At 37.1% G+C, this 12,140-nt stretch overlaps 1 protein-coding gene across 2 annotated transcripts in view; it reads right to left on the reverse strand.

Annotated features, from left to right (window-relative positions):
* Positions 1–1,956: 1,956 nt before the first annotated feature.
* TTC8 (tetratricopeptide repeat domain 8) overlaps positions 1,957–12,140 on the reverse strand; it is a 42,991-nt gene continuing 32,807 nt past the window's right edge. For both annotated transcript variants that reach the window (XM_065635532.1, XM_065635531.1), the window contains 6 exons: positions 10,902–11,012; positions 8,753–8,892; positions 7,302–7,476; positions 5,853–5,975; positions 4,283–4,366; positions 1,957–2,636 (listed from right to left, as the gene is read on the reverse strand). In XM_065635532.1, the coding sequence (XP_065491604.1) occupies positions 2,520–2,636; positions 4,283–4,366; positions 5,853–5,975; positions 7,302–7,476; positions 8,753–8,892; positions 10,902–11,012 (750 nt within the window). In that variant the 3' untranslated portion in view covers positions 1,957–2,519. The remainder of the gene's footprint in view (positions 2,637–4,282; positions 4,367–5,852; positions 5,976–7,301; positions 7,477–8,752; positions 8,893–10,901; positions 11,013–12,140) is intronic.

The raw sequence follows: 12,140 nt of genomic DNA on the forward strand, positions 1-12,140 counted from the left end.
CATTGTAGACACCATCTCGCCTGTGGATTAAAAAATTGTTCGTGCTGGTTTTTACTTGTATTTTATTTTCTGCTCACAAGGGGCTTTATAAATGCTGGCTGGACATAGTGGAGCTGTGCTGCAGGTTAGAGGAAAAACTATTTCTATGCTACAGAAACGCTGCTTGCAATATTAAGGTCACACTGTCCTAACATGATCCTACAGCAGAGATGAATACAGATTCCGATGCATCGTGTTGTGCTGTGTCGTCCCCAATTAACTGAAGGCGGTTTGCCCCAGGGCCTGACGATTCATCTGTTCCTGGGAGCTTGCATCAACATACAACAAAATTGAAAGATTCTTCAACAACAAACAGCCTGCTCATTCATCTGTTGTTTCATTGTGGTGCTGTTCTTGTTACCACATTTGATGCAATTTGTATGTGTGCTAGTCATAAAATAAATTAGTCGGACCCTTGCTTCGGGACACAAAAGGTCAACAAAGCAAATAGGTGCTGCTTTTTGGGGCAACCAATATGCGCCATGTAAGATAAATTTGGATGCTATTCATTAGGGAGCTAAAAAGGTTTTAATCCTTATTTAGAACTTTGCATGTTTGTGTGGGGTTTTTTTCAGCTTTTATAATTAATTTGCACAAGCATCTTGTGTAAAGGGTTCCTCACCATACATGAGCCTTCTCCCTTTCAACCTCCACACATCCCTCAATATTAAAAAAATAATCATGTCAGATCTGTGTTCTGAAGAGTACTGCTTGCTGAAAAGAATTATTCAGATCATTTACTTGAGCAGTGATCATAGTTAAGTGGGATCTTACAAGCACCTATGAGGAAATCTTGAGCTGCCACACTGGATTAGAAGCTGAAGTTGTATTACTTGTTTGTTCCAGTTCATGAAGAAATAATCTTGTTTACTATGCAATTTAAAAAATACTTTGAGTTAATAATGCAACATTCGAAAATTCTCAAGAGTTGTGTTTAAACTGCTAAGACAAACATTTTCTTTTCTGGTAGCTTCCAAAGTTACACGCTGTCAACTGGAAAGAAGTAAGTACAGCAGATCAAAGGATGGCACTTCCCTACAAATTCTTCCTTTTTAGCAGAAAGTAAAATGTTATTTAGGTAATGAAAACTACTGATAACTAAAGTTCTCCCTTAATTAGTTTGTGACGCATTTCCAGCAATGTAAAGATGTGGAAAAATAAAATTTCCATTAAAGATGCTACCTCTGTTCAGCCAATAATGCGTCTGCATTTCATGTGATGTGACACCAGCTGACGGTGTTTCTGTCACCAACCGGCTGCCCCGTGGCGGAGCCCATGGACACGCTGCTCTCAGCGCCCCAGCATCTGCCTTCACCAACAACAGTCATACAGAGATGAGGGTGGGCAAGTAATGCATAGTAAAGAGACATAATATTCATAAGCATGTTTAGGGTTGCTCCCTAAGCCAAGATAATCCCTGGATATATCAGAGAAACAAGAAAATATTCTAAAGGCCTGTTTCAGGATGTGCTGTTTCAGAGAGCCTTAACATCCCACATTTCTTAAAGGTCTTTTAAAAAGGTCAAATCGTGAAATCATGCAAATTTTTCCCTTTTAGTTAGAACAGAAAGATATATGAGAGAGAAAGTGTTTATTTATTATTAGCAATATTCTTGTGGTTAGGATGATCCAAATATTTATTTAGCAACAGCGTTTATGTGGCAGCACAGGTAACCACCCAGTCAATGCCTAGTTCTCAATTATCAGTACTGAACTCCACAAGCCTCTAAATATCCTTTTCCCTCACTGAGAACAGGAATAAACTCTCCCTCCCGGGCAGAGAGGAGCACACATATTTACGTTATTTTGTACCAGTTCTGTGGAGGCCTTCAAAACACGTTAAGATCGCTGACTCTATTTTTCACAGCAATAAGGATCTAATTACATAAACAAATGAGACAAACCATACAAACTGGAATTTATTGAATTCATACAGCACAAGGAATATAAGAACTTCTGTTTTACATATGTATTTTAATTTTTCTTTAGGTATTTCAGTTTTAAACCAACATTCAGTAAGAAAGTATACTAACAAAAGCCAAGTTTGAAGACCAGTTAGGAAGTACTCTTACTCTGTGTTACTTGACAGACTGTCACATACGAATATTTAAAACCACTTTTTTCTGCAGAAAAGTCAGAAAAAAATCCTTTAAAATGTTCATTAACATGAAATGGAGACTTACTTGCTTATATACCAGACAACTATTGCAAAGTTGTCATACTGGCAGTATCCTGCCATTCCTGTAATTTCTCACGTACGTAGTTACAACATGTGTTGTAGCTGCATTTTAATAAGTGATATATTTGAAGACGACACAAGCGAATTAGGACTGCTAAATCTTTCCAGCTACTCAAAGTAACACGGGCTTTGCCACAGGAATGCGTTAAGTATAGTTTATCTCCCTAGAGCTAGTGTTTTCAAAAAGATGTACGAGATGTTAGCTCTGGCTAACTGTTTTTACATAATAAAAATATGCTCATTAGAGCACAGCAAAGTGCTGTTTTAACTGTTTGATGAGTTGTTGTGTATCAACATGGCCTGGAAATGCTTCTTCTGACTTCTTAGCAGCTGCGTAACTCCTCTGAAAATCTCCAACCTGTAAGAAACACACAAACTAATTCTGTAAATCCAAGCACTGCAGTATTTGCATCATGTGTTCTGTGCAGTACTTTTCTGCCGCTCACAAATGTTTAAACTTAGCTGGTCCTGAGAGTGAAGAAATAAAACAGAGTCAGTGTGGAAGGTTTTGAACTCAGGGTTATGCCCCCCCTACCACAAAGGGACGAGAAGAAAAAGACAGCAATATGATTTTAATGAGAGAGATGCTTCAAAACACTAACTTTATATCCAATTCCACCTGACTTCTTGGAGAATGGACACGGTACATCATGCCCAGTGCTTGAAGTGAGGAGGAATAAAAAAATGGAAGATTTATTTTTAAACTCCATAGAAGTGCTGTTGTATATACAGGCAAAACACAGCCAGTCAGCCCTGTGTAAGAGCCGCAACTCCGTGGGGTTTCCTGCTTCCTCGCAGAGGGACACAGCAGTGTTGGGGAACTGATGAGGCTCCTCTGCTGCTTTTACAAGAATGTTTCCACATTGTTCCCTACTTAGGGAACTTTATTTTCTCCTAAATAGCCATCGTTTTTTGGAAGGAGGAAGTGTACGTAAGGAGAGCATTTCCGAAAGTGGGTTCAGCAAAAAAGAACCCAAACGTTAGGGAACACATCTAGTAAAAGTGACTGCTCCTGGGTGGAAAGGAAGCAGCTGAGGAAAGCAGGAGGCCTCTGGTGCCCATGCATCAATCAACACAGAGCTGCAGTGCAGCAGAATTCTCTGAAGGGGAAGAAACCATGGTCCTGGCCAGAGAAGTTATGTTTTGTAAACCATGGCCTTTAAACTTCATTTCAGGATTTCATTACCACGCTGCATCAACAGCCACCTGTCTTGTCCCACAACCTATGCAGGTTCTTTGTGCGAAAGATACGTAACAAGACATTTGCAGACTAGGATTTACTCCCTAATCAGTAAGTACAGAATGCAATTATTCAAAACCATCTTATGTTTCACAATGGAGAGGATACGCTTACAAATTAATAGGTTGTTCCCTCCTTGACGCATGTACTTTAGAATCTGTAGGAGTTGGGCTGCCCACACAACACAGACTCAAAACAGAATCTTGAAGGTGTAGGCACAGGCAAAGGAGCAATTTTTTCTTGTGAAAAATGTAAGGACTTGTACAAGTTTCTCCTCATTAACAGCAATGTTGAACACACTGTTAATTCAGTTTCCAAGACTCTCCATATGAAAGAAATTATTAACACACAAAATTCAAAGGTTGTAAAGCTGAAGAACAGACTTTCCTTTTGAGACCAGTAGGATCATGGGAGGAATAAATGATATTCTTTCTATAATTACTGATAAATTATATGATACTATTTCACTTCATATTCTGAAAAAACCAACAACTGTAAAGACTATAGACTGAATTGTTAATAGACTGTTCATCTTCTGGGCATTCGGAAAATTACGAAGTTACTTTATAGCTAGTTGGCTTCATTTATTTTTACACACAAAGCTTCTGGGTATTAAAATGAAAGTGTTACTTTAGTTTTCCTTGAGTTTATGCACTCTGGATTATTTTGTCTTACCTATTTGGTATTCTCAGTAATAACAATAAAAAGCCAACTGCCCCACCAAGGCTCAATTTTTAGATTACAAGAATAGGATAGTGCATTACCTTCTCTGAGAGTATTGCGAAATTGAAATGGGGCTCATACATATGAGGTGCTAAAGATGAAGCAGTCTGCAGAAAAGCTCTTGCCTGTGTAGAGAAAGGAAAAAAAATACAATGAAACCTGTGAGGGAAGGTAACAAGAATCTGAAGCAATTTTCATCATTCTTAGAAGAAATCATCCTGTGTTTTATTCATAAGGCCTAAGAAAGCCATTTTCAACTATGTATGAGTTACGCCAATACAAAATTAAGGTCAACTTGTGAATGCTTTCACTAAAAAATGGAGAACTTAGGGGGAAAAAACAAACGTATCTGTAAACTGCTTGGGAAGGCAGAGTTAAGAACTTATTAACACTCCCTAAATCTGACAACTCTGAGTACATGTAATAGTACTTACGAAATGGCATTGTGAAATAAAATAAACCCAAGATAAGCAAAATATCTTCATATTTTTTATTCTTCTGTGCATAATTGTATTGCCATGATGATCCTGATTTTTAATTATACATATGATAAAAGAAGAAAACAGAACATTTTAAGCTAAATCCTAAAACATACATGAAACAATTAATTATAATGGAAAGGTTCTGCAGTGCTAATTATTAGCAATCACAACCTCCACAACTGGACGTAAGTTCCATCTGGGAATGAAATGTCTGTAAATTTAATGATGACAAAACTGAAAATAAACCCAAAGTTTATTTGTCACTGGAAACATCTAGTACTGGGTTCATTTCAGTTCTTCCATGGTAATTGCTAGGTTATCTGAAAAAAAAAGTTAACTTTGAGAATTTGCTCTTAAAAAAGGTATTTACAAGTCCTTATATTGTATTGTAGCTCTCTGATATATACTTGAATCCACCAAAGTAGGCGTGCTCCCACAAGGATTAAAACAAACCCACAGTAGTTCAAACTGTCCAACAAATGCATATTAATTTTCCCTGCATGTGCATAAAAAATGAAAGCAATTAATCCACTGTGCATCTCAATTACACATCAAAGTCCAATACAACTCAGTATACTCACGGTAGGCAAGACAAACCACCAAGCTTATGGATGCAAAAGTATTTATCAAGAACCTGCTGCTTTGACACAAAACTCTAAAGCAAACTCCTTGACAAAAAAAATCTTTTAAGAGCTGATCTGATTTCTGTCTTCTGCCACCCAACAAAAGTACAGTATTTACATTTGTATATATACATTTATTTTTATATATACATTTATAAACTGAATATATAGTCAAAGTTGTAATTTAAGTGACAATTACAGAGTAGATGGGTTTTGTTTCAGGTATCAATTTGGAAAAATGATCTCAACAATCGCAAAGCCCCTGTAAACCTTGTTTGTCCTTGAGGAACCATTTGAATATGCCTCAGGATGAGCAGTTTAATGGGAGATGGCACAACAACGTGGAGGTTACGCAGGAACATGCATAAAACTTACCCGTGTTCTCGGCCTGTAACAGTAAGCTAGATGTTCATATGACGCCTCCACCTCAGGGAAATGATACATTTCTTAAGTAGGAAAGCGCCAAAGGGAGCAGCATTCTGCTTAGGCTGAGATTCAACACCAACCTGTTCAATGTGACCTTTTCGCATTTCCAGCACAGCCAAGTTGTTGTAAGCTTCTGCATAGTTGTTATTGTTGACTAACGTTAGCTTGAAACACTGGTAAGCCAGATTCAGGTCTCCTATCCCCTAAAAGTAAGATTGTACTTTAATTTGTGAAAAGATTGGAAACAACATGCATCTGTTTTGTTGTCTGGAGTATCTTTTCACCCATATGCACTACCATGGAATACGAATTACAATAAAAACAGGCTGATCAGAACCATATGTGCTTTCTTCCCAGACTCTCTCATTTGCTTCTTATTCTTCCTTCAGACAGAATTGTTTTTCTCCAGCACAGACTTCCATGCTCCAAGTGATATTCACTTCATTTAACTTTTAGATGACTAAAGTGTCATCTAAAGACTACGCTATCTGTTACCATCTATAGTGCAGTATGAAAAACAGAGATGTCTCCAGAAAAGTCATCTTGCCCCTGTCTCTACATAGATTAAAAGAAAAAAAAAATCACATATAAGCCTAGTCTTTAGAAGATAAAATTAAAGGGAGATGAATCTCTTTGTATAGAGCAGCTGACTACCCTTCAATGCTCTAGTGTTATGACCAACACTGACACAGCATCAGAATAAGCATTTAAAGTGACTATCACTAAAAAAACCATGCGCATCCGTTCAAATGTCAATGTTTTAGGCAGTATAAATTAATGTCCTTATCCTAGCTGCAGTATAATCAAGTTGAACAGTTCAGTTTCTTTCTGACCTAAGTTAAATCACAATCCGCATTTGAAGACAACTCACAGTAGAAAGCTGTCAACAACTTTATTCAGTAGCCTTATTCTGGGCATGCAGCTAAAGAGAAATCTAACACAACTTCCGGAAGAACATCTGCAAAAATGGGCGATGAACCCAAATTAGTGTGGAAATTTAGCAAACTTTACCACATAATTACACAATATTTCTGTAACTGCCTATAAGACAGAAGGACACGCCTTCTTAACTGTGACATACATAGTCCTTTAGTGTCTGCTACATGTTGCTAAATAGGAATTTTTATGACAACAGAGTTGTTCCAATGCTCCATGTAACACAAATAACAGCTCAGAGAAAAATATCTTTAATTAAGTTTTTTTGCCAGATTAGCTTCTATTGCAGCAAAGGCCTCCAAGGGCTGGTATGTGTTGCAATTTTTTTAGAAAGAAGGGAAGGTTGAAGATAGTGGAGAGGGAGCACCTTTTAGCAGGAGGAAGCTACTTTCTGTGAAGATGTACAGAATGTTTTTCTTTTGCCTCTTCTTCTCTATTGAAATGCAAATAAACCTTTAATCTGTACTGCACTTTATCCTGTACATTATCAGGTTTCATATTTCAAAGTAGGGCAATGACTCCTTTCTAGTTAATCTTTTTCCAGTTTTTGTAAAATTAGATTTATTCAGAAAGGTTGTTAATATTTTTCATACCACAGCCACGTGTCCCAAGTTGTACCACACATCTGCTGCCTCCTCCTCATTTTCAGCCAAAAACAGTGCACGTTCAAATGAAGATAGTGTCATATCATATTGCTGGGCATAGAAGCAACAGAGGCCCAGATTGTTAAAAAGCTGGCAGTTATGAACACCCATCTGCAGGAGCCGTCTAGATTGAAAGAAAATATTTGTTCAATTTATTTTTTTAATGAATTTCAAACAAGAGTTCTATTTTAAATGACAAAGTTCTCTCCTTTCTCCCTATTCTGAGAAAATGTAATAACCAAGCGTTATAGTCTTACACTTGGTAAAGGTTTCATGAAGGGCAGTGCAGGGTATTTTTCATTAGTAGAATCAAAGCTGTGCACAACAGTCATCATGTAAATTAGATAACTTCTGACTTTTTGACTGTGCCACATGACCTGACTTTACTGTAAGACAGAGCTGTACGCAGACCTTTGCCATTCCCTCTGTCCAGTTCCTTAACCTCAATCAAAGTGTAATTTGTTGCAGTTACTTTTAATGACTCTTCAGACTTCAATTTTTCGCTTCATTCCTGTCCTTCAGCACTGCTCTAATCACTACTATCACATCTAGTATGTGAATCTGCATTAATCTTACATTTGAAGCATAACTCAGATTTTTATTAGATTGATGTTGTTTAATGTGTCTCTTAGCATGAAGATGTTTTATAAAAATTCTGTTTATTAATATTTATAGGACAACCAGATATGCGAAGAGGGCCAGGAAAAAAAGAGGGCTGCTGTCTGCTGCACGACTAGGAGTTTCTGAACCTAAAGCATAAAAGAGCTCAGGTCCAAGAAAAATGAGATGGCAGTGCTTATCTTGACTTAATCTGCTCTTAGACTTAAGAAAATGAGTCAGGTTCCTTTGCACTCTAACTGTATTGAAATAAAAAGCAAGCAGCATTGTTTAACACTGTATTTTTATTGCTTTCAGTAAAACATGGGAGAACCCCAGCCAACATTCAAGTAAGGAATTTTGTGGTCACAACTGCTCATGACTTCAGGTGGAGTTTTCCAAAGCCTACTTTTTTCAAAGGGCTAAATAGGAATTCCATTTGCTTCCTGAATGCAACTGGAGCTGAGAGTAAGGCCCAGTGTTCTCAAACTGCCTCATGCTGTGAAAGATCATTTCTTGGTTTTTAAATCAAATAATAACTGTTCTGATAATCTTTGTTGATACTTGTACATACCCCACATGTAATGATGACAGGTTTTTCTGAGAGAGATATAATTATTACTGGCAGAGAAGATACGTACGTTGGTATGCTGATTTTACGGTGATATTCGTCCAAATGCTCAATCATCCACCCATGCCAGTGCCCTAATATTCTTTTTTTGCTATCAGCATTACAAAAATCAACCCTTTATATTACCGTCGCACACATTCAGTTCCCCCTCCCTCGCCACAAGTGTATATACCTATAAAACCGCAGAGCTATCTCAGGTTGGTCTGAATAAAAATGGTTACTGCCAATGCATGCAATGGCTTCCACATGAGTATTATCTTGTTTTAAGACGTCTTTATAGTACTCTGCAGCCGTGGAGATATTGTTCATTTCCTATACAATTGGAAAAAATTCAGATTAATTCTACTTTCTATCACCATTTTTTACCATAAAACTTATTAAAATGTCAATCTACTGAGTGCTTTATCTATGCCCTGTACAGCACTTAACGAGGATTACTTCTGTATAATCTTACAGTTCTCTGATCATACAATGCAACATCACCATTTGGAATCATCACAAGCGACACACATCCATGAGAAGAATGCATATTCTTTTATCGGTACTAACGGTACCTGCCATTACCTCTATGCCATAGCTACAAAGAGAGATTTATTTTTTATTTTTTAGAAACATAGACTGGTCAGAAGCTTAGCATCTGCAATGGGCATTTGCTACTTTTTGCACAATGCCTTGTGATGCACCGTATTGTGCCATCGGTTTCCCAGTATGGGAACATACGGTAGACTGATTTCTCCAGTCAATGTCTCATTTATTTTCAATGCCTTGTAAGTCAATTCATTAATTGCTCTGAACATGAACGAAAATATAATTGCATATGAAGAATTATTAGGTGCCTTTGAAAAGTGGAATAATGGATTTATTACCAAAACTTGACTAGCTAGGATATGCCAGTCAAGAGAACTCTATTGTATAAAAATATATGCTTGGATGTATGCTACTTGGAAGATGAATTAGGGTGAACTCATTGTTGTAAACAATGTCACACTGTTTCTGAGGAGTGCAAGTCACCAGAGGACTCTGCCCCATATCAGAAAAAAACAAATTAAAAGACCAAAACACTCTTCTGTGTTTAGAGAGGAATAATTTCTACCTGTGTGCTGTAGATACACTGTACTCTCAATGTGACTAAAGAATAAGCTTTTATTTAACCTCAGCAGCATATTTAGCCATGAAAAAATGTACTTCCTGTGATTAAAGTAAACAGTACTAAAGCAGTCCCTTTAAAAATATTTTTTTGTAAAACAAAAAAGGTCTACAACTGTTTATACTGTCAAAAGTTAATGACAGGAGAAAGCTCTGATTAAGATGCCTGATGCAAATATTCCACTTGTAAGTCTACGTAATGGGAACAGCCCTGTGCTGCAGTACAAATCTTTGCTAATAAAGCTACAATCCTGCACTCAGGTGTCAGTGCAAAACTAGATCCTGTCAACTATATGCTGCTCTTTAATAATTCCTTAAAGGGTTATGCAACATTATGTATGGTTCTGCAAAATAATATCCCTATTAAAAACTGTTTAACAATTCAGAAAGACAAGCTTCCAAAAATTATGCAGTTGTTTTCTTCCTAGCTGAAGGACAAAAAGGATTTAATATGAAAATGGATTAATGCTTAGGGGTTAGATGAGAATGATGAGAACAGGAAAGAATGCCAAGTATGAGCGTAGGCAAAAAAAAATAATGCATGACTTTGTTTAAAACATTTTTTCTGGAATACCATCATTACCAACTTTCAGTGAAAAAACAATATTTAGTCCACTGTTTGACATGAAAATATGCACTTTCAAAATACAAAATACTTGGTTACCAAGCTAAAATGAAACTTTTAAAAAACTAATCCTGCTTAAAATAACGTCTGCTTTCTAAACTAGGAAACATTCATGTTCCAACTGTTCTCGCAGCCTTAAGAAACTAACAGTAACACAGAGTGCAAATAAAGACAACACTGACAAGTAGACTATTTTGCTGTTTAATGCTACTAGCGGGCTGTCGGCGACTTGAGCAGTTTTAGTACGATGAAACACATACAAAGTAGACATAGCTACACGGACAACATCTGGACCACTTGACAATGTGGACTTGCTTCTGTGTGTCAAGGGTAAACAGGATCTCACTAGTGTGATTAACCATTTAAACAAATAAGGCTCCCCTGATACTACTTTGGTGTCTGTGTAATGTTTCCTGCTTTGCATTAGTGATAGTGAAAATTAGCATAGTTCATTTTTGATGACCTGACAGTTATGTTCAACTATTGGCTCTTTTTTCTTGCTCAGGCAGCTAACCGTGGCCACAATAAGGATTGTACAGTGGGTACATACCTCATAAATTCTGGCAATTCCGCAAATTAGAGTCACTTCTCCAGGAAATCGATCTAACCCTTGCTTGAAAAGGTTCAAAGCTGTAACAGGCTGATCCAAGCGCAAATACACCTAAGCAAATAAAAAGTGTACATAAATGTCAAGTGTCTGGCTTTTATACTTGTACTGCTGTTTAACAAGGGAGATAAATAAAAGGGATGACACCTCCCTTTATGCAGTAAACCATTAGCTGAGATGGTGAATAGCAGTGGGAAGATAATGGAGTGAATACTGAATAAATCTCTGCAAAGAAGATAAAATAGGCTAATTAAGATAATTAAATTTAAAATTAAATCTACACATTATTAATTCATCTGGACATTACTAATTAACAAAAAAGTATCTTGCTATTTATCATCGTACCAAAATAATACACTTTGACACTGGGGTGATCACCTTGAATATTTTCCCGTTTAATATATTTTTTAAAACTTACAGTTAGGCTTGAAAGAACTGGATCTTCAGCTTGATAGTGCTGGAATACCCAAATACTTTACTCAGTCAAATAAGACTGCACTGCACAGAGCAGCGACACTTCCAAATTTCCTCATTGCTCTGCCAACTTCCCTGTCATAAACAACAACATCCCACAACAGAAAACGGGCAGTTTGGTCTCTGTGATTTTGGCTTCTGTGTTGATTAGGACAATGTGTGATGTGGATAACGTTGTGTGAGAATTGGACACAGGACACCAACATGTTGATAGAGACCACTTCTGCAGTTGTCTGAAAACACAACTGTAAAGCCCTCCTTTGAGAAGTCAGATGGCTAAGAGTGATTAATCTGTCTCTTGCCAAGTGGAAAAATGTTTTGAGTACTCCTGTTAGAGAAATATTACATTAAATAGTGCTAATACCTGATATGACTAAAAAAAGGGAAAGAATCCGTGACTGGTATCCTGACACAAACATTTTGTGATGCAATGTAAGAAAAATACAAACGTTAACTGAACACATGAGAAACCTCCAAACACATTTTCTGCTTCTGCCCTTGAGCTTCATGGACTTTTGAGTACCAACAACCAAAATATCAGTTAAAGTCATAAGTTCTTTATTTGCATCCCTGTAGATATATACTGCTGTAGATATTTGCACAGAAATCCTTATTATGACCACTCAAGTGACATTCTTAATTGTCAAAGAGCTGCTGACTGTGAGTGCCTTGCTAGTAACGGGATTGCCAATTCAAGTTGATCACTGG

The sequence above is a fragment of the Caloenas nicobarica genome, chromosome 5, assembly GCF_036013445.1.
Source record: "Caloenas nicobarica isolate bCalNic1 chromosome 5, bCalNic1.hap1, whole genome shotgun sequence".
NCBI lineage: Eukaryota > Metazoa > Chordata > Aves > Columbiformes > Columbidae > Caloenas > Caloenas nicobarica.